General features: G+C 51.8%; 2 protein-coding genes across 9 annotated transcripts in view; one reads left to right on the top strand and one right to left on the bottom strand.

Moving 5' to 3' along the window:
• Positions 1–170: 170 nt before the first annotated feature.
• Positions 171–15,400, top strand: ITGB7 (integrin subunit beta 7). Of its 3 annotated transcripts, none has more exons than XM_027106407.1 (15): positions 171–1,345; positions 5,755–5,958; positions 8,257–8,458; positions 8,548–8,718; positions 9,654–9,895; positions 10,476–10,634; positions 10,946–11,041; positions 11,182–11,271; positions 12,311–12,463; positions 12,757–12,950; positions 13,303–13,526; positions 13,775–13,994; positions 14,128–14,336; positions 14,652–14,812; positions 15,091–15,400. In XM_027106407.1, exons 2-15 carry the CDS (start codon positions 5,758–5,760, stop codon positions 15,169–15,171), a joined length of 2,403 nt encoding a protein of 800 aa, XP_026962208.1. In that variant the 5' UTR covers positions 171–1,345; positions 5,755–5,757; the 3' UTR covers positions 15,172–15,400. The 3 variants fall into 3 exon arrangements, with proteins under 3 accessions (XP_026962208.1, XP_026962207.1, XP_026962209.1); XM_027106406.1 differs by lacking the exon at positions 171–1,345 and adding an exon at positions 1,363–1,663; XM_027106408.1 differs by lacking the exon at positions 171–1,345 and adding an exon at positions 4,156–4,198.
• Positions 15,401–15,876: 476 nt separating this feature from the next.
• The window catches only part of ZNF740 (zinc finger protein 740), a 9,598-nt gene continuing 3,475 nt past the window's right edge, over positions 15,877–21,999 (bottom strand). For 2 of the 6 annotated variants that reach the window (XM_027106417.1, XM_027106418.1), the window contains 5 exons: positions 21,761–21,910; positions 21,311–21,400; positions 20,593–20,716; positions 20,169–20,287; positions 15,877–19,178 (listed from right to left, as the gene is read on the bottom strand). In XM_027106417.1, the coding sequence (XP_026962218.1) occupies positions 19,089–19,178; positions 20,169–20,287; positions 20,593–20,716; positions 21,311–21,400; positions 21,761–21,910 (573 nt within the window). In that variant the 3' untranslated portion in view covers positions 15,877–19,088. Of the gene's footprint in view, positions 19,179–20,168; positions 20,288–20,592; positions 20,717–21,310; positions 21,401–21,760; positions 21,943–21,999 lie in introns of all 6 variants that reach the window. The other 4 variants (XR_003432793.1, XM_027106419.1, XM_027106420.1 and 1 more) reach the window with 4 other exon arrangements.

Here is a 21,999-nt window from a genome sequence, read left to right as displayed (position 1 = left end):
GTGGAGGAGAGGAGAGGGGGGAAAGCAGAAGAAGAAAGTGAAAGAAACTCTAGAGGAAACCACAGGGCCTGTGGGGAAGGAGGGGTCATTGCCATGGCAACCCTGGTTGTGGGGGAAGGGCAAGAGGTCTGAGCCAGTGGCTGGAGCCCACCCAGAGGAGGACGCCCTTCTCCCTAGTTGCTCCTCCTACGACCCATCTGATGTTCACCGAACACCTGCTAGGAGATGGACCCTGCGGCCTCAGTCAGTCCCTTGCCGGTGGAGGAGACAGACCTGTGAACAGACGTCACATCCAGTTCCTTCTCAAAACTCCCTGTGGTCAAGTGTGGGCCTCAGCCTCTTTTCCCTGCAGCCTCGTCCTTGCCTGGCTCCAGCTGCCATGCCCGTGCTCAGCTTTGCGCAGTTCGCCTCCTCCACCCACGTCCCGGGCCCCGGCACCACTTGGCTCCTTGGCCCCCCAACTTCATTCTCCGAGCCTGGCCCTGTGCTTGTCTCTCCGACTTCCCAGCTGCCTGGTCCTTGAACTTTTCAAAGCCTCCCACCCCCATTACTTCTCATCCACCGATTCTCTCTCTTATTGAGCCCTTAGTAAGTGCCATGTTCTCCTCTAAGCAACTGATACGAATAATCTCACTTAATTCTCACAATAATGCTATGAGTTCCACTTGACAGATGAGAAAACAGCCACAGGAAGGGTAAGTAATTTACCTGGGGTCCCACTACCAGTAAGTGACAGAGCTAGGATTTGAACTTGGGCAGTTTGGCTCCAGAGCCCGTGTAGTTAAGCACACACTGTAAGACAGTGGGCACCAGGTTTTCAGAATGAACAATAGTCACTAATTTCCCCCTCCGACAGTACTTATTGCCTCCATATTTCTTCCTTCCTGTCATGTTCCTATATGAGAAAATAGAACATCAATCTGGGAGGCAGGCAGACCTGGATTTAAATCCAGACCATCTAGTTGCTAACTATGTGACCTCGGGCAAAATACTTTGTACTTCTAAGCCTCTATATCTGTAAAATTAGGGGGCTGGAGGGAGGTTAACACCTATGTCATGAGGTTGCTGCTGTGAGAATGAATTGTAACGTTATGATACATCCAGTACCTAATGGGTGCTCAACAGATGAGCTTCCTTGCTTCCTTCGTCCAGATCCCTGTATCATCAACTCCCTTGGCCCAATTTCACCCTTATCTGCTCCACCTTCTCCTAGGTCAGTCACCCCCACCAGCCCCAAGTCTCCCCCACCCTGGGGCGTGTCACTTCCTCCTCTGCAGCCTCCCAGATCAGTACACAAAGGCTGCTGCTACCACCGGAGGGAGGAAGGGCTGCTCCGCACGCACCTGTGAGTACGAGGGCAGCAGCTCTCCTGCCTCCTCTCCTACCCGCCCAGGCCCCACCTGGTCCTAACCTCCTGGGAAGAGGGCTCTGACCTGAAGACACCCAGGGTTCAGCTGAGTCTTGAGAAAGGCTCTGAAGACCTCTCTGCATTCCCAAGATCTCCTGTTCCTGTTTCCTCCTCCAGTCTCACAAGCCCTCCCTCCCCCCACCCATCCCTCTTGTGTTGGTTTCCCAAGAGTGGGACTGGAGAGAGAAAAAGGAGGTAGGGGATGCATGAGTGCTATCATTTGCTTGCCGGCTATGTGTTACGGATTATGACGAGGTAAGTTTCTCCCAATATTACTCCCCAGCTGCCATCCCTGCTGCCTGATGCCTTGTGCTCGGCTCGGGCCTCCTCCCGGTTGGTACCTTGGCCACAGATCCCACACTCCTGGAAGACTGTGGCTCAGCGGCTCAGTTCTGTCCCCTCCTTGTGACACTGAGTGGGCAGCAGAGGGTTCCTCCTGACTTGGGAGATCTGGATGGGTTGGGGAGATGCTCTCTTTCTCAGCTGCTCAGGGGGCAGTGGGGTATGTATTGGAGTCAGAATTAAGTCCAGGAGAATGGATAACCCCAGAGGGAGAGAAGCGAAGATACAGGAAGGCCAGAAGGAAAGAGAAAGGGGATCAGATAGAGCCCATTGGGGCTGGTGGGGAGAAGGCACAACTTTCCATGAAGATGGTGCCCGGGTTGGAGGGGAGGAAAGCAGCAAACAAAGCGGGAGGCCTGGCCTGTGTCAGTCCCTGCTCTGCTGTAGTTCGCTGGGGGACCTTGGGCAAGTCACTCACCACTCTGGGATTCAGGTTTCCATCTGTAAAAAGAGGGGGTTGAAATAGAAGATTCTGCCATTCTACGGTTAGGATCAGAGTGGGAAAGGAAGTAAAACAAAGAACTGTGAAGAAGTGGAGAAGAGAAAAGTAGCTGCAAGATGGAATCAGATCTCTGACTAGGAAGGGGAGACAGAGAAAGGGAGAGACAGATTAAGAGAAGCAGGTGGCAGGTCACGTATCCTGGGGAGGGGAGAAGGGGGTTGGGGGGGGAGTCCAAGGGCCCCCTTTAGGGGAGATGAGTGACTCCTTTGAACTCTCTGGGACTTTCTTATCCTGGGGGACAGTGTGGCCCGGAGCCCCACCTGTGAGAGATGAGTCAAAACTGGGCTGCAGCATCCCCAGCCTCGCCGACCACAGGCGTGCAGAGCCAACAAGGCTGAGGTTACGCTGAGGCTGAGCCCTGGGCTAGCCTCTCACAGGAGGGTGGAGGCTCTGTTAAATATATATCTACTACGCCTGAGGTCACAGGTGGTGGGGAGCAAGACGGGGGAGGTCAGCAACTTGGCACCACACCCCTTCGCCACAGCCCGTGCAGATCATCTGGTACCAAGTCTGGGCCCAGGCTGAGAAGGATGCAGATGCTTCCCGACAAGGAGTTAGCTGGCCTTTCAAATGCACGGTCGATGGGGACGTGAACGGGCACAGCCCTTCAGGAGCTCATGTCAGTTATGTTGGCACTACTCACCAGCATTACAAATGATACCTATTTATTAACCCTACAAATCCTCTTCCAGGGGTTTATCCTACAACATGCACACGTGAAATGATAAATCCATGAATTTTCACTGCAGCGTTGTTTATAATAGTGAACAATTAGAAACAACATAAATTCCCATTACAAGAGACTAAATACAACATGACATATCCATGCGATGGAAATCTATATAGCTGTAAAAATGAACAAGGGAGTTCTTTATTTTCTTGGGTTGCAGGAACTCCAAGAAAACTAGTCCAACCAAGTAAGATGCAAAACTGGGTGTAAAGTATTCTAGCATTTGTTGAATTCTATTGTTTGATTCTATCATTTGAAGAGTATATATGTGTTCATGTTAGTCTGTATATACACTAAAAGTCTCTAGAAAGATTATAGGCAACAAAAGATAATAATAAATGATGGTTATTTATTTGAAGTTAAGTGTGGAAACTGGAGTGGATGGGGGATAGGAGTGGGAGATTTCTATCATCTTAACTTTTTGGTTTTTTAAATTGTGGGAAAATACACATCAAATTTATAATTTTAACCATTTTAGGTTACAATTCAGGGGCATTAAGTACATTCACAGTGTTGTGCAACCGTAACCGCTATCTAGTTCCAGAACTTTTTCTTCACTCCAAAAGGAAACTGCCCATTAAGCAGTCACTCCCCATCCGCCCCTCCTCCCCAACCCCTGGCAACCACTAGGCTACTTTCTGTCTCTATGGAGTTGTCTAGGCGGGCTATTTCATATCAATGGAGTTGTACAATATGTGGTTGTTCATGACTGCCTTTGTTCATTTAACGTAATGTTTTCAAGGTTCATCAACGCTGTAGCATGTATCAGTCCTTCATTCCTTTTTATGGCCAAATAATATTTCATTGTATGGATATACCACATTTTATTCATCCATTGATCAGGTGATGGGCATTTGGGTTGTTTCTACCTTTTAGCTACTGTGAATGGTACTGCGATGAACAGTATTGCACAAGTTTGTGTTTGTTTAAACACCCGTCTTCAATTCTTTTAGGGATATCCTTAGGGGTGGAATTGTCAAGTGCTAGGGTGATTCTGTGTTTTAACTTCTTGAAGAGTCAACAAACTGTCTTCCACAGTTGTACCGTTTTACATTCCCACCAATAACGTATGAAGGCTCCATTTTCTCCACGTCCTCAACACTTATTTTCTATTTTTTTTTTATTACAGCCATTCTAGTGGGTGTGAAGTGGTATCTCGTGGTTTTGATTTGCATTCCCCTGATGACTAATCGTTTTGAGCATCTTTTTATCTGTGGTTAGTCACTTGTCTATCTTCTTTAAAGAAACATCGAAGTCCTTTGCACATTTTAAAACTGGGTTGTTTTTCTCTTTGTTGTTGTTAGAGTTCTTTAATATATTCTGAACACTTAACAGATATGTGATTTGAAAATATTTTCTCCCATCCTGTGGCCTGTCTTATCACTCTCTTGATAGCGTCCTTTAACGCATAAAAGTTTTAAATTTTGATGAAGTCCAATTTATCTATTTTTTCCTTCATTGCTTGTGCTTTTGATGTCATAGCTAAGAATCCATTGTCAAGTCCAAAATCATGATGATTTATCCCTATATTTTCTTCTAAGAGTTTCATAGTTTTAAGAACTTATACTTAGGTCTTTGGTCCATTTTCAGTTAATTTTTGTATATGTTGTGAGGTAGGAGTCCAACTTCATTCTCTTACATGTGGATATCCGGTCATCCCAGTACCATTTGTTGAAGACTATTCTTTCTGTATTGAATGGTTCGGCATCTTTGTTGAAAATCAACTGACCATAAGGGATGGATTTATTTCTGAACTCTCAGTTCTATTCCATTGATCTATTTGCCTATCCTTATGCCAACACCACACTGTCTTGATTATTGGGGCTTTGTAGTAAGTTTTCAAAGTGAGAAGTGTGAGTCCTCCGACTTTGTTCTTTTTCAAGATTGTTTTGGCTATTCATGCAATTCCATGTGAATTTTAGGATTTTCCATCTCTATAAAAACGGCCATTGGGATTTAACTTTTTGATTTTTGAAGCATGGTAATAAATTGCCTATTCAAATTTTTAACCTAGATCCCCTTTGTGCCATGTACAGGAAAGAGAAATTTTTATCAAACCTGGCCTTCCTTCCTCCATTATCCCAGACCTTTAGACAGTCCTTCTTATGGTCTAATCTTTATTCCTCTTGCTACCGTGTCAGTTAATTACAGCTGACTTTTCCTGCCTCTTGCACGTACTCCCTCATCTGCTCCAGCTTCATTTCCTCTCATTCCTAATCCCTGACTTTCCCCCCTTATTTAGAGCCCCTGACCCTCTTCCTTTAGAATCCAAGGTTATGAAAGCTAGAAGGGCTGTCAGATTATTTTTTCAACTCCCTTACTTTACGGTTGTGGAAACTAAGGCTCAGAGAGAAAATCTGACTTGACACCAGCCAGTGAGTGACTGAGGCAGGACCAGACTTGGTCTGTTTCCTGTTTGGTTCTCTTTCCACTATGGCTTGGAATCTTGGTGAACAGACCTGCGTGCAGACCTTAGTGCCTCCAGGTCCACTCTCCAGACTCTTAGTTAGGCTATTTTGCCCACTCTGGCCTCATGAAGTCTGCATGCAGGAGCGTTGGGTCTTTTCCAAGGCTCCTACCCTAGCCTGGGATCTGCCCCTTCCTGCCATTTTGAAGAAACTGCTGAATCCACAGGGGGAAGTGAAACTATGGGGACAGATAAAGAGTTGGGGTAGAGTTTTGAGAGGGACGACCACAGGCTAAGTTTAGAGGGCTGAGAGCTTGGGGGCCCTCGCTGAGGACCCACATGTCCCCCTTTATATCCTATTACAGACCATGGTGGCTTTGTCAATGGTCCTTGTTTTCCTGCTGGCCCTGAGCAGAGGTGAAAGTGAACTGGACGTCAAGATCTCATCCCCACAGGAGACCACCGAATGGGGGGATCCTGGGCTGTCCCTACCAGGGTCCTGCCAGCCAGCTCCCTCCTGTCAAAAGTGCATCCTCTCACACCCGAGCTGTGCATGGTGCAAGCAACTGGTAAAGATGGGCCTGTGGCCTTTGAACCGAGTGTATGTGTGTGTACAGCCTGGATACACGAGTGTGATTGTGTGGGTACGTGTGTGACTTTCTGGGTGCACTCTGTAGTTCTGTGTGTGACTGAGTTTGTGCACATAGGACTCCTGTCTGTGATCGTGTGTGTGTGTGTGTGTGCATACACATGCACTCGAGGTTCCTGCGCATGTATGTTTATGTCTGTATCTATGTATTTGTGTATATGTGGAGAAGACTTGTGACCATAAATTTGGAGGAAGCAAATGTTCCTGCTGGAACTCACGCTTGTGTCTAGGGAGAGGGATCTTTTGTGGGTGTACATGTGAGAACGTGTATTTGTCAGCTTGGGCTGTCATAGCAAAATACCACGGACTAGGGGGCTTAAGCAACAGAAATTTATTTCTCACAGTTTTGGAGGATGTGAAATCCAAGATCAAGGTGGTAGCTGATTCAGTTCCTGGTGATAACTCTCTTTCTGGCTTGCAGATGGGCTGCGGACAAGCTCTCTGGTGTCTCTTCTTATAGGGATCTAATCCCATCATGAGGGTTCTACCCTCATGACCTCATCTAACCCTAATTCCTTCTCAAAGGCCCCATCTCCAAATATCATCATGTTGGGGGTCAGTCCACTGCAGAAAGTATGTGACTGGGTCTCTGGATCTGTGTTGGGGGGGGGGGGCATGTTCCTAGGTATGTAGCAGCCTGTGACTGGGAGGGTAGAAAGGAAGGAGCTGGAAGCCTGTGGGCTTTGGGGGAAAGGCTTGAGCTACCTAAGTGACAAGAAGGATGCTGGGGAGAGGGTGTCTCCCTGGCTGGTCAAACAAGACTGTTTTTTTTTTTTTTTTTAAATTTTTTGGGAAACTTTAATTAATTAATTTATTTTTGGCCATGCAATGCATGTGGGATCTTAGCTCCCCGACCAGGGATCAAACCAGTGCCACCCCCCTCCATTGGAAGCAGGGAGTCTTGACCACCAGGGAAGTCCCAGGCTGTTCTTTTTTTTTTTTTCGGTACGCGGGCCTCTCACTGTTGTGGCCTCTCGCACAGGCTCCGGACGCGCAGGCTCAGCGGCCATGGCTCATGGGCCCAGTCGCTCCGCGGCATGTGGGATCTTCCCGGACCGGGGCACAAACCCGTGTCCCCTGCATCGGCAGGCCAGGCGGACTGTCAACCACTGTGCCACCAAGGAAGCCCCAGGCTGTTCTTTTGTTTATGTCTTAAAGAGACAGGGCTCATGGTGTAGCAGAGCACGAGGGGCGCCTGAACTGGAGGGTGGGGAAGAACTGTCTCTCTCACAGGAAGATGGAGAGTTAGATGAGATAAGAAATGAGGGCACAGTCACTAGGAGGCCGAGCTACAAAACTGAGTGGGTCCAGGGGAAAGGCACATAGTGAATCTGGGAGGCCGGGAAGGGGAAGACTCAGAGTCAGTGGGAGGCAGAGGCCAGAGGTGCCAGGCAGGGACTCTTGGGACAGCTGGGTATATGTCTGTCTCCTCCAATCCCCCGACCAGAGGCTGGCACCCGGCTCAGCTGAGAAGCCACTCTAACCATTTCCTTCCCCTGTGGCTTCCCAGCCAGTGCCAGGGGTACCAGACACATTGAGGGGGAGCGGGGGGTTCTCTCCTGTCCCTATCCTTCCCCTTCCCAGGGACTGTGGGTCTTAGTCTGACCCCCTTCCCATTTTGGCCTGAGCATTCAGGGGAGGTTGGACTAGGAGGTCAGGCTCCTCCTTTTTTAATGGCAGTGAGGTCCCTGAGATCTCAACAGGAAGTCTGTGGCACTGGGGGAGTGGAGAGGTAGGGTGTCTGGGGAAAGGGGGCATCCAGATAAAGGGTAGGAAAAGGAGCGGTGCTGTAGGAAGTGGGGTCTGACAAGGAAGAAAGGACGGCGTTCAAGGGTAGCTGTGGGGGCTTCCCTGGTGGCGCAGTGGTTGAGAGTCCGCCTGCCGATGCAGGGGACATGGGTTCGTGCCTCGGTCCGGGAAGATCCCACATGCCGCGGAGCGGCTAGGCCCGTGAGCCATGGACGCTGAGCCTGTGCGTCCGGAGCCTGTTGCTCCGCAACGGGAGAGGCCACAACAGTGAGAGGCCCGCGTACCGCAAAAAACAAACAAACAAAAAAAAGGGTAGCTGTGGAAGGGAGGGGAGGGAATCGGGGCGGGGCCCAGAGAGTTGCCTGACAGGGGAGGGCTTGGAAGTGGCCGGGATGCCAGGGTGGTTCTGGGAGCAGGGCTGAGGGGTCCAGGGGACTAGGGTCCCGACGCGCTTCCCCTTGCGGCGCAGAACTTCACGGCGTCCGGGGAGGCGGAGGTGCGGCGCTGTGCCCTTCGAGAGGAGCTGCTGGCCCGGGGCTGCCCCCCGGAAGAGCTGGAGGAGCCCCGCGGCCGGCAGGAGGTGCTGCAGGACGAGCCGCTCAGCCAGGGCACCCGCGGCGAGGGGGCCACCCAGCTGGCACCACAGCGGGTCCGGGTCACGCTGCGGCCAGGTGAGTTAGGGGGTGGTGGGCCGCCGGGCCCGGGGCTGGGCTGGGATTCCACCGCGCCCCACCGACCTCCCCACTACCTCCACCCCCAGGAGAGCCCCAGCAGCTCCGGGTCCGCTTCCTTCGAGCCGAGGGATACCCTGTGGACCTGTACTACCTTATGGACCTGAGCTACTCCATGAAGGACGACCTGGAGCGCGTGCGCCAGCTTGGGCACGCGCTGCTGGTGAGGTTGCAGGAAGTCACCCACTCCGTGCGCATTGGTGAGTCCAGCGGAGCCCTGCCCCGCACCTGCCGGCCCTCTGCCTCTAACCAACCGCCACCCTAGCTTCTGCCAATGTCTAGGGCACACAAGGGCCCCACCTGCTCTCTCCCGTTTTTTTGTTTTTTTCAAGAAAGTAAGGCAAGGGTTTACTTAAGTGAAAGTATGCTCTCAAGGGAAGAGCAGGGAGACTCAGGTGAGTAGCTGCCCTGAGTTTTTTTTGCCAGCCGGTTATGTGGGGCATAGAAATGAAGGGGCAGAATATTCACTGTGCCCTCTCCCGGTTTTTAATGGACCTGGCCAGGCCACGGGTTCCTGACATCTCTCCCCAAAGACATCTATCTTCTAGGTCAGAGCTAGAGGGGGTTTGAGAGACTGTCCAATAGGACCCCTCATTTTACTGGAAGGGTAACTGAGGCCTTCAGTTTGGAGAGACTGTGTTCAGACAGCTCCCAGGGTCAGACAGTGCCCTAGACGCACCCACCTGGACACTGCCCTGGTGCCACTTCTCAGGCCCGTGTCTCCTGGACAAGGTCTAAATGCCATTATCCCTGCTGTACATTCTGCATTCTGCACTCATCCCTCTCCTGTTCTAGATCCCCTCCTTCATCTTATGCTGCTGCTACACCGCACACCCGTCCATTCTTCCCCAGCTTTAACCAACCCCCTGCCTGCCCACTGCTGTGCCCTCATCTCTATCCTCCACTTCCCTGAACATGTGCTCTCACCCCTTTGCCCCTGCTGGGTCCTGGGTCCCGGCCCTCTAGGAGCATCACCTCTCTCCCATCACCTCCGCTATGACTGTCCCCCCCGCCCCCCACTTCCCAGGGACTCCCCTCCTGAGTCCTCAGCAGTGCCCCCCCCGCCCCCCCCCCGTCCTGCATCCTGTTGCTGTCCAGTGACTTCTGCCACTGTCTTCATGACTCCTCCTCCCAGGCTTTGGTTCCTTCGTGGACAAAATGGTGCTGCCCTTCGTGAGCACAGTGCCCTCCAAGCTTCGCCACCCCTGCCCCACCCGACTGGAGCGCTGCCAGCCGCCCTTTAGCTTTCACCATGTGCTATCCCTCACCCGGGATGCTAAGGCCTTCGAACGGGAGGTGGGACGCCAGAGCGTGTCCGGCAACCTGGACTCGCCTGAAGGTGGCTTTGATGCCATTCTGCAGGCTGCCCTCTGCCAGGTGAGGGGGCGGGGAAGGGCCCTGAGTCTGAAGGGCTGCTTGGGGCCAAGATGGCCACCAATGGTTATGCAGTTCACAATTCTAGGGGGTGGTCTTTGTATTATAGTCTCTGTAGTTTGCATATCTATTTTGACAATTTGCTGGTGGATTGGAGTAAAATGTCTTGAGGAAGAGGCATGTTTTCCTTTTTTTTTTTTTTGATGTGGACTGTTTTTAAAGTCTTTTTTGAATTTGTTACAATATTGCTTCTGCTTTATGTTTTGGTTTTTTTGGCCACGAGGCATGTGGGATCTTAGCTCCCCAACCAGGGATGGAACCTGCACCCCCCTGCACTGGAAGGCAAAGTCTTAACCACTGGAGCGCCAGGGAAGTCCCGAGGCGTGTTTTTCTAATTCACAAGACGGCCTCCACTAGCAGCAACCCTGTTTGAAGGGCTGGGGAGAAGCAGGGAGCTGGAGACAGGGGGCTGGACAAACTGACCAGAACAAGGCTGGCCAAATCCTTGCTCCTAGAGCAGGCGGGGGTGGCTCAAGGGCCATCCATGCCCAAGTGCACAGCCTACCCCCCAACCCCACTCCAGGAGCAGATTGGCTGGAGAAATGTGTCCCGGCTACTGGTGTTCACTTCAGATGACACATTCCACACAGCTGGGGATGGCAAGTTAGGTGGCATTTTCATGCCCAGCGACGGGCACTGCCACTTGGACAGCAATGGCCTCTACAGTCGCAGCCCAGAGTTTGTGAGTTGCCACCCTCACCTGCCCCGCTCCAGCAGAGCCACACCTCCTCTCCTCCCAGGAACCCACCCTCCAGCCTCACTGTCCTTACGGGTGATGACCACCCTGCCATCTTCCCCAGAAGTTCCTCCTCTCCACGTCCCCCCACTGCTCAGACAAACCCAAGTCACTCCACTCCCTGGCCCTTCCCTCCTCCTTGCCAAGCCTCCAGGGCTCTTCTAGCTGGTGGAACCCTGGATTTCCTGGGTTGAGGGTACCTTGCGTGTTGTGAGGGGGACTTGGGGTGCTCACCTTGTCCTGACTCCCTGCTCCAGGACTACCCCTCCGTGGGTCAGGTAGCCCAGGCCCTCTCTGCGGCAAACATCCAGCCCATCTTTGCTGTCACCAGTGCCACACTGCCTGTCTACCAGGTGAGAGTTGTCTGAATGCCAAACCCTCCCACTCCCAGCCTGTCTCACTTCCCTCACAGGCCCATTCTCCTTCCAGACCCCCAGAAGCTTATTTCCCTAGAGCTGTGACCCACCATTTCCCTCAACTCCTCACGCTGCAGGAGCTGAGTAAGCTGATTCCCAAGTCCGCAGTGGGGGAGCTGAGTGAGGACTCCAGCAATGTGGTACAGCTCATCATGGATGCTTATAATGTGAGGGGCCAGCGTGGGGGCAGGGGGAGGGGGAGGGTGGGCACTGGGGAAAGATGGAAAGGGACCCTTAGGTGGGGTGGCGGAACTAAAAGGGGATGGTCACTTTTTGTGTAACACTCCACAGCTCCTACCTACAGTCTGCATGTGGCTGTCATTAATAGCTCATTCACTCAGTCAGTCTTGCATTCATAAACCTTAAGTGCCTGATTTGTGCAGAGCATGGAGCCCTGCTCTGGGCAAGGAAGGGAATTAACATTGATTGAGCTTTTATTTCATGCCAAGCACTGTCCCGAGTACACACACTGTTTGCTGTCTTATTTATCCCACTAAAACCCCTGCTTGGAAACTAGTGTTCCAATTTTATCGATGGGGATACAGACACAGGGAGGCTAAGTGACTTGCCCAAGGTCACAGAGATAACAGATGGAACGGCTGGCACTTGTCCCCCAGTCAGTCTGTACATAAAGAATGTGACATCTGGAGACTGCCTTCACTAAGCTTATAAATAATTCGGAGATACTCTTCACAGGAACCATAGAATTTTACAGGTAGAAGGAACCATAAAAATTGGTTTCTTGGGTTTAGGTCTTATCTCTGCAACTAGACTGTAGCCTTCTTGATAAGACGGACCATGTTCCAAACCCATGGCAAGAAAATCTGAGACAATATCAAATTTCCCAGGACAAACTCAATTGAAAGAATCTGCCCTTTAGACCTTGTATGCACACCGGTTGTGTGTCCTGATCTGGGGTTTGAAAAACACAGCCACTGCATGTTTACAGTGCTGGCCAGCCCGGCCCCCAGCAGGCCTTCGCTGCAGCTGCACTGAAATGCTGCGTTAGAAGCCTCTGGATTCTGTGTTCTCACTCAAGGTTATCACGGGTCCTTCCTGCAGAAACTCCTCCTGACTGGGCAGAATGGAAGGAGTGCCCAGGTGGGCTGAGGGCAGGCTTCTGGCAGGATTTGGAACAGCTGGAGAGGGCATGAGGTGGGGTTGGAATCCTGCCTTCACATGGTTACTCTCTCTCCCTTTCCACAGAGCCTATCATCCACTGTGACCCTTGAACATGAACGCTCTCTACTCCCTCCTGGGGTCCACATCTCTTACGATTCTCAGTGTGGGGGTCCTGAGAAGAGACAGGATGAGGCTGGTGACAGGGGCCAATGCAACCACGTCCGAATCAACCAGACAGTGAGAAGGAAGGGCGTGGGGGTGGGAGTGGGAAATTGAGCAGGCAGGGAGAGATGGAGGACAGGCCCAGGAAGCAAAGCAAAAAGCATGGGGTGGCCTTCCACCCATCCTTTCTGAGGCGCTTTAACGAGCAGCCTGCTCAGGAGTGTTTCTAGGAGGTGGGTGTTAGCACGACCCTATCCCTTCATTTACTAGGAAGTAGGGCTCTGGATGACCAGTGTGTTTGGTGTGTGCCCGTGCACATACAGGAGTGCACGTGATCTTAGTTTGATTTCCGCCTGCCCTGTCCTCAGGTGAATTTTTTGGTTACTCTCCAAGCTACCCACTGCCTCCCAGAGCCCCATCTGCTGACGTTCCGAGCCCGCGGCTTCTCAGAGGAGCTGACTGTGGAGTTGCATACACTGTGTGACTGTAACTGCAGTGACACCCAGCTCCAGGCTCCTCACTGCAGTGACGGCAAGGGGCACCTACAATGCGGGGTGTGCAGGTGAGGGCCTCCTGCTTCCCTTCACCTATATGGCTCCCCTGTATTCCTCCTCCCTTGCCTTCCCTCCTCCCACTGGCGTCTCTAGACATCTTTTTCTTAGACATCCCAAGACTCCACCCTGATTTTCACCTCCTGAAGCTTCTCAGAAATGCCAAACCCTCCCCTCCACCAGAACCACCCCCCCGACCCCCTCTATACTCCTTGGTGCTCCATTATATTCTGGCCTCCTGTCAGCCGCTGGCGGCTCTCCAACTATCTTGAGATCTTGGGTTTAGAGGATTCTGGGAAAGGCAGGTCAAGGCATGGTCAAAATCTATGACTCCCCTTTCTCTCCCCTGCCTTCCCCTCCCAGCTGTGTCCCTGGCCACCTGGGTCGACTCTGTGAGTGCTCTGAGGCTGAGCTGTCCTCCTTGGATCTGGAATCTGGGTGCCGAGCCCCCAATGGCACAGGGCCCCTGTGCAGTGGGAGGGGACGGTGCCAGTGTGGACGCTGCACCTGCAGTGGACAGAGCTCTGGACGTCTGTGCGAATGTGATGATGCCAGCTGTGAGCGACATGAGGGAATCCTCTGTGGAGGTACCTGGAGACTTTGGGGAGAAGGACGGGGTCAGAGTGGCTTCCCCAAGGGTGTTCAGGCTGTGGGAACTTCTCTGCACTAAGGGGAGGAATCAAAGATGCTGGTGTAGGGGTTGGAGGGTACCCGGCACGCTTGAGAGGGAACTGGATGCACAGGAACAGGTCAGCTCTAGGCAGCCTGTGGCGGCACGTGATGTCCAATGCCTGTGGGGAGTATGACTGTCACCCTGCGCGTGGCTCTGCCTCAGGCTTTGGCCGCTGCCAATGTGGAGTGTGTCACTGTCACGCCAATCGCACGGGCAGAGCATGCGAATGCAGCGCGGACACAGACAACTGTGTCAGTCCCGAGGGAGGGCTGTGCAACGGGCATGGATACTGCAACTGCAACCGCTGCCAGTGCTTGGATGGCTATTACGGTGCCCTATGTGATCAGTGCTCAGGCTGCAAGACGCCATGCGAGAGACACAGGTGAGCCCTCAGGCCTTGCGCCTTGGGAACAGGGGCACAGGGCTCCTTGAGCCCCTCCCACCCACCTGCTCTTTCTGCATGTGGTTTGGGTGACATCTGTCCAGCTGGTAACTTACTGGCACCCGCTGGACAGGGACTGCGCGGAGTGTGGCGCCTTTGGGACTGGTCCTCTGGCCGTGAATTGCAGCCTGGCGTGTGCCCATGCCAACGTGACTCTGGCTTTGGCCCCTATCCTGGATGATGGCTGGTGCAAAGAGAGGACCCACGACAACCAGCTCTTCTTCTTCCTGGCAGAGGATGAAGCCGGAGGCAGGGTCATGCTGAGAGTGAGACCCCCAGAAAGTAAGTGGGCAGGGATGCTGTGGACATGCCAGATGGGGCCCTGGAAGTTTAATGGGTAGGGCCTCAGAACTCCGGAGGTAAAGACAATGGGAAGTCAGGCTGGGGGTTGAAGCGGAGCTAATGAATCCAGGCAGAAGTGCAGGTGCTGGACCAAACGGACAAGGCTAAGGCCCTGAGCACTGGGATAACCTTGGACCCTGTGGAGGTTCCCTTTGTTTTCAATGACAGGCAGGTCTGGGGAGGCTGGATGAGGCTGGACACGCTGTGGGTAACTGGTGATCAATTCCTAGGCCCTCTCTTGTTTCTTTCCCATAGAGGGGTCAGACCACACCCAAATCATCGTGCTGGGCTGTGTGGGGGGCATCGTGGTCGTGGGACTGGGACTGGTCCTGGCTTATCGGCTCTCAGTGGAAATCTACGACCGCCGAGAATACAGCCGTTTTGAAAAGGAGCAGCAGCAGCTCCACTGGAAGCAGGTGAGGCTGCCCGCTACCCCACTGGGTGGGGTTTTCCTTGCTTCCCCTGGTTAGGTGGGCTTTGCTTTCTGCCTCACCGTCGCACCCTCCACCCTGACTCGTTCTACTTAGCCGCCCCGCTGCTGGCCTACCCCCCTCTGTGGGCTTACTCTGGTTCCTCTGCTAATTCCCATCAGCTCCTGGGGTCCTCCTGCCCAAGTTCTAGGCTGGCCTCTTAGGACTAGATAAAATCGGGAGTCCTGGGACTTTTCCTCATCACTTCCGACTTCTTTCCCCAGGACAACAATCCTCTCTACAAGAGCGCCATCACGACTACTGTCAACCCCCGCTTTCAAGAGGCAGAAGGCGCCCCTCTCTGAAGTGGGGAGGGACACTCACTGCAGGGCTCTTCTCTGGCGTGGAGGGAATTGGGGCATGGGGTCTCGCAGTCAGCAGCTTGGTAGGGGGCTAATCCACTGCTGAGTGGTCACCCATACTTCATTCTTAGAGTGACACCCGAGAGGGGACTACCTTCTGTGGCAACCTTGCTTCCCTACCTCAGAAGTGGGGGCTACCCCCCACGTATACAATAAAGAGTCTTACCTCAGAGCACACGTGTCAGTTTGCTTTACCCCAAGGCCAGAGCAGGCTGTAGAGCCTGGGCCTCAGGAAGGCTCTTGTGCATTCCTCCTCCTGCCACCTGAGGGCAAGGAGAGGTTCTCAAACTTAAAGTGCAGACCAGACTGCACGATATGGGTTGCCTGGGGAGAAGCAGCAGTGGGCTGGGGTGGGCTACTGAATCCTCAAGTAATGCTGACGTAGGAGGCCTAGAGACCATGCTTGGAGAACCGCTGCCTTTGCTGGTGTCTGGCCTCATTCTGTCCTGCTGTGCATGTTTTTTTTTTTCCTTATTCTGAACTGATATCCTGTATTTATTCTACTTGTTGCTCTCTGCAAAGGGGAGCTTACAGGGTGCTGGAAGTCGTGGGGTGGTTGGTTACACTTGGTGGAAAAAAAGAAAACTACTTCGGCCCCAGTGAAAAAGCTTCTCCCAAGGATATTCTTCCCAAAGAGGAGATAGTATGTACAAAAGCCCCATTTTCTTTTTATTTAAATATCCTAAATATATCACGAAGGAACATACACTGCACTTTAATGGTAAAAAGATACAAGTTTATAACATTTTATAAAAACTACCATTTAAAAGTGATCTTGTTCATTTGATATTCCCCTCCCCCAATAGCAAAATAAGTATATTAAAAAAAAAAAAAAAGAGGATGGAGAGGCAAGGTAGGGTAGGAGGGATTAAGATAAAAGCCCCAGGGCCACATAGAGGCAAAGAACATCTGGGGAGAGGGTTAAAAGTTGTGGCGGACTCCACACCTCATTTAACCCTCCAATGTCAAGCCATGGGGGCACAATCAGTAGCTAAGTGATGACAAGAGGCTATTGGGGGGGGTGGACGGAAAAGACTTGGGGTGCTGGGAAGGGCAGGGCTGGTGGGACCTGGTACAGGAGCCCACCTAGGAACTGGCGCTACTCTTTCCCAGGTCCCTGAATCCCATGTCCTGGTCTCTGAGAGCCGGCCCTACCTCCCTCTCCCTTCACTCCAGACACACCTGAGGCGGCTTTCCAGTGCTAGACCCCACCCAGCAGTGGGGTGGAACATTGGGCCCAGGAGCCTTTGCAGCGGTCTTGGTCTGTGATTTCCCTGGGGTGTAAGTGGGACTCCTGGGCTCCCTGGGCGCTAAATCGCTCCTTTGGACTCTCAGCTCCTCTCTCCTCACACATCCATGGCCCCAGAACAACAGCACCTGGACAACTGAGCTAACCACCTGCTCCTGTGTTTCCCCTCACCCAGTCCTCGGCAGGGGTGGTTCTGGTATGGCTCTTTGCACATTCGCTTAGAAGTTCCCTCTCTCCCACCCACCCAGGCAGGAAGCCAAGGTCTGCAAAGGGCCAGGGCACATCTGGACCTAAACACACATTCGCACACTCAGGGGCACAGATCACTCGTGTGATTCTCTCCACACATACCCCAACTCACCCCAACCATAAACAGATTAGCCGCAGGTGACAGGAAGCAAAGCCTCCCACTTTCAAAAGCGCGTTTGGAAGGACAGAATTTTCTAAATGTATCCTAGACAAATCCCAGCCCCCAGCAGAGCCCTCTAACAGGGAGGGGGCTGGCTCACATGCAGAAAGATGCCCTACTTGCAGGGACCAAGGGCAGGTCCAAGGACTCGCGGTCTAGTTTCTGGACCACATTAAATGGGAGTGCCAGCACAGAACTAGAAGAGCACAGGTAGCAAACACATTCCCCAGCGTCTCCCCCACAGGATCTCAGATGCTGTCAGGGAAGATCTAAAGGGTGTCACGCCTCCTTTCTTTTTCCCTGAAATCCTCACACCTCAGAGGTATGGAGACCCCCGCCCCGCCATTTCCTCCAGAATAGGTAACAGCCAGGAGTCTGCTGCTGCTACTGCCTACATTTTTCTGGGAAATGAAATCACTTCCTGGAGATTGCCATCTCAGATCCCCACTGACAGCTTGGTCAGGTTCACCAAGTCAAGTCTCCATGATTCTTCCATAATTACTCACCCCTCCTCCCCACAGGTCAGGGCAGGCCACAACCTGGGAGTCAACCAAACCCCAGAACCTCCCATAAGGATCCTTTCCTTAGCAGGAAGAGGGTTTTTATTTCACTTTAGAAAATTCATATTCACAAGCCCTGATTTGGGTTAGAAACATCCTAACCACCAGTCTGTGGAATCAATCTTAAAAAACCCCTCCAAAACAAAGCCCTCCAGTCCCCCAAGTTGAGTTCTTCTCTTGGGACCTCAAGCACCCTTCAGATTTGCTGGGGTGGGGAGGTGGTCAGGAGAGGCTGCTTTACGCTCATCCTCCCCTGAGCTGAGGGCTAGAGAAGGGTTTGGCTCAATAATATGCCATCTCCAAGCATACAAAAACACTCACATACCACACACACACCCACACACCCACACCCCACACTCCCGATCGCTTTTTGGGGGGTGGACCGGGTGGTGGGCTCGGAGCAGAGAGGAGCAAAGAGTACAGTTAAGAGTAAAACCTACGTTAGGTTTCCTCCTCAGTTTTTTCTCCGCAGCATCCCCACGCCCTGCAGTTCTTGGTTGGGTAGGGACGGCCATCAAGAAGGAAGCCAAGACCTTGTTCTTTGGGACTGAAGGCCAGACCCCCATCTCCTCTACCTGAATACAGTGATAGGACTTGGGCAGGGAGAAGAGCTCACACTGCCCAACAGTCATGTCAGGGGACACCAAATTCCTTTTGTTTCTTCAACAGCTGTTACCCAACTTGGGGCTAGTCTTGGGTTGCTCCTAAGAGGGCACAAGGAGAGAGATCCCACTTTGACATCCATGACTTCCTGCTCAACATCTGTCTGGCTTAGGAGTCAATATCAGCGAGGTAGCCAAAAACTATCTCCAAGACCAACTGCCCAAAGAGAGAAAGGAAAGGGGCCACTCTCACCCAAGTTTCCTCCAGAAGGCACTTGAGCTGACCCCATTAGGTACCAGTGTGGCATGGGCCATTACAACAGCCATGGCCACAACTCTTGCTCTTCCCCGAAGGAAATGAGAGGTACCTGTCCACTCTTCTTGGATCCAGCCCTTGTCTGCTCCTGTCACTGTTCTTCCTTTTGTCCCTACAGTGTATAAGGAGACCAAAGTAAGCTCAGCTGCCATCCCTGATCCTATTCTCCTTCAAACAGGAGATGAGGTACAGGGCTGTGGAACATTGAGGATCAACTGCAACTAAAAACTCAATTTTGGGGGAGGGCTGGACCAGCCACAGTCCCTACTTTGACCAGGACTCTATACCTCCGTATTACCTGTTTCCACAGTGCACCTGCTGAAATCGTTTTTGGATAAACAAAAACAAGAACAGAACAAACAAATCCCTCTCCCCGATCTTTTCCACTTCAGCTGCCAGCTGGAGTCCAAGGTTGTGGGAGCCACACTTCAGTCTTGGTCCTGTACCTTTAGTCCCCACCTAAGACCTCAGACAAGGGTCCAGGGACTAGCTTCCCTACCCAGGAATGCTGAAGGAACTTCCCCGAGATACTCATAGTCTCAGATTATTTACAGAGCTGAAGCTCTGGGGCCTGCTGTCCCCGATGCACTCTTCTGGTCTCCTGGGTCCACTCCTCCAGGAGGGGGACAGGTACAGACGGGGTGGTGGTGGGACCATCAGACCAGAGGGGTGCGCTCTTCGGTAGAATCTTCTGATCACTCCCACCACCCGGGGCCCCTTGCGCCTATAGAGAAAACTGCCCGTCGGAAGTCTTGGACTGGCACCCTTGGCACATCCGTTTGTGTCTGAGTAATCGATCTGTCCGAGAAAAACACTGAGAAGAAAGGGAGGGTTAAGTGCCTGAGAGGAGAAACTCAGTTACTATTGGCTAGAGCTGCCTTCCCCACACAGGAGAGGCACACATCCCATTCTACACCCCCTTGGCACGTACACAGACGGCATGAGTGCACAGTGGTTAAGAACGCAAGCTCCGAAGTCTCAATTCTGGCCTAGAGCTTAGTAGCCGTGTGACCATGGGCAAGTTATCTAACAGCCCTGAATCTGTACACTCATCTGTAAAATGGGCTAAAGGTACCTACTCACAGAGTGGCTGCTTCGTTTATCACATATTTATTGTGTATCTATCTCAAGGCAGGTACAGTTCTTGGGGCTGAGGACAGAGTGGAGAACCAGAGGGACAAGGTCTCTGCCTCCTGGAGCTTTCATTCTAGTGTTCTGCAGATTCAACCTAAGAGCACGGAGCGAAGCCTGAGACCCAGCAAAGCATCCAGGAAGTGTTAGTTGTTATTGTTTCTCATCTCTTGTTCTTGTCTTATTTTGGTCCTGGCTCTTACATTCTCTACAGATCAGATATTGACCTCCCAGGGCAGAGATTTTATCTCTTCCTCCAAAGTGCACCTGCTCTGAAGTTCGATTCAGTTCGTCTCTTGTCCCGGATCTGCTGTGTCCTTGGGAAACTCAACCTCTCTAAATCTCAATTTCCCCATGGGTGAAATCAGGACAACACAGCTTCCTCACGGAGTTAATGTGAAGGTTAAACAAAGTAATGTCAGATATGCTCTCACAGTGCCTAGCACAGAGTAAGTATCCAAGAAATGCTATTATTATTATTACAATTATTCTAATGGCCCCTACCCATGATCAGCTACATAAGGCCAGAGAGATATACATCACCCTGAGGTACTAACTCTAACATGGCCAGGAATGCTAGGTGGCCCCTTGTCAGGCAGGGAATGGCGGCAAGCCCTGGTTCTTAGGGAAGAAAGTCTGTGTGTGGGCGTGAATGGATGACACGTGAGCTTACCTGATGACACCGTTCACACTGGTAAGGCTTTTCCCCACTGTGTACACGCTTGTGACGCTCCAGGTGGTACTTCTGGATGAAGCGCATATCACATATGTCACACTCAAATGGCTTCTCACCTGGCCCAGGTGGAGAGAGAGAAGCGAACATCAGGAGGTATACATGGCAGGGACCTCATTCCAGGTATTTTCCCAGAAATCTTTAACTTTTAGTAATATGCAGACACCTAATGGGGAAGGGTCCCCAAAGCTGCTGGTCTCAGTGACACTAGATACATACAATGTCTCTGCCTCATTCACTTACTTTCTTTCTCTATTAGTATTTCTAATACTTACTCCTTAAAATAAACCCCACAAGAGCTACACGCAAATATAATACAAACTATGGACTATTCTCCCCCTTTGAATGTGAGCAAGAGACTTACCAGTATGAATAAGGATGTGCCTCTTGAGGTGGTAACTGCTCCTAAAGGCTCCAAAGCAGTGTTCACAAACAAAATTTTTGGGAATCTTTACTTGAAAAGAACCATTTTGTTCCACTACCACCACCTGGGGGCAAGAGTCAGGTATGTCATGAGGCTATCCCTCTGCCCTCTTCTTGCCCCCATTCTGCTCTGGGTCTATTTCCAACTGCTGGACAAAGTAACTTCTCTGATGCTGTCATCTCCCATATTCCTTAGAGTTAAAAGACCTTCTAAGGAAGGAGGTAGGGTGTGCAAGCTATCTGCCTCGTCAAACCCAACACTCTGAATTGACCTGAGGGGGAGTCGGCCTGCCCCTTTGCCACAGAATTTCATGCTCCCCTGACCCTCCTTCCCTTACCAAGGATGTTTCAGAGAGGGCACAGATCAATTACCAAAGTGGTCTCTGGATGGAATCGGGGTGACACACTCACTGGCTATGAGGGAGCAAAACGTCTAGGGAGAGCTCCGGGTTGAGCCAGAGAGGGAAGAAACAGGAGGACTGCCCTATTCCCAAGCTGGACCAGTTTGGGAGTTACCCCATTACCTGCCTTTTTCTTTTCTTTTTTTTTTGGCCGTGCTGCATGGCTTGCGGGATCTTAGTCTCTGACCAGGGACCGCCCTCGGCAGTGAGAGCGCCCAGTCCTAACCGCCGGACCGCTGGGAACTCCCCATTACCTGCCTTTTTAACAGTCTTTTTTGAATGGGAGGCCTCAGCCAAGCTGTCATCGTCTTTGCGGCTCCGGGACTTATCGCTGTCTTTTCGGTGGCTCTTTGAATACAAATCAAATCTAAATTTATAGTCCATCTCAGAACACAAGACAGGAGGCCAAAAGCTGCTTTGAGACAACTTACAAATGAGAGTAAATCACTGCCCCGAAGGTTTAGAGAAAGTATGCATTCATTTCCTCGCCAAGTACCCTGGTTTTAAGGAGCTGCTGTACAGAAAAGACCTTCCTTTTCTGTACCCTTTTCTGTATCCTCTAAAATACCCACATTCATTCATTCCCCAGCTGGATCCCCTTTCCCACTTCCCTAAATAGAAGCACTAAGGAATCAAAGCTGGGTATCTTCTGGCAGAGAGCTCGGGCCACCCGACCCCCAGGTGCCGCAATGGACTCAAGTGCTGTACCTGACTCGAGCACCTCAGCATATCAGGGCTACCTGCCCGCTCTCCATTCTCGGCCTGCTTGCTGGCAATCTGGCTCAGCATCATCTTCTTGCTGGCTGCAGTGGGAACCAAACTCACACCTGCTAGGCCTTCACAAGCCAGGAGACTTGCCTAAGTTGAAAGGAGATGAGGTGTCAGGTCACCTGGCAGGGCAGGGCAAAAACAGACTGCCAACTTCTAAAGAACTACCTTTCACACCC

This window comes from Aethalodelphis obliquidens, unplaced genomic scaffold, assembly GCF_003676395.1.
Source record: "Aethalodelphis obliquidens isolate GAN/ISIS:26980383/991018 unplaced genomic scaffold, ASM367639v1 scaffold8, whole genome shotgun sequence".
Classification (NCBI taxonomy): domain Eukaryota; kingdom Metazoa; phylum Chordata; class Mammalia; order Artiodactyla; family Delphinidae; genus Aethalodelphis; species Aethalodelphis obliquidens.
The sequence above is the reverse complement of the archived record's forward strand: the minus strand, read 5'-3'. Positions and strand labels throughout refer to the sequence as shown.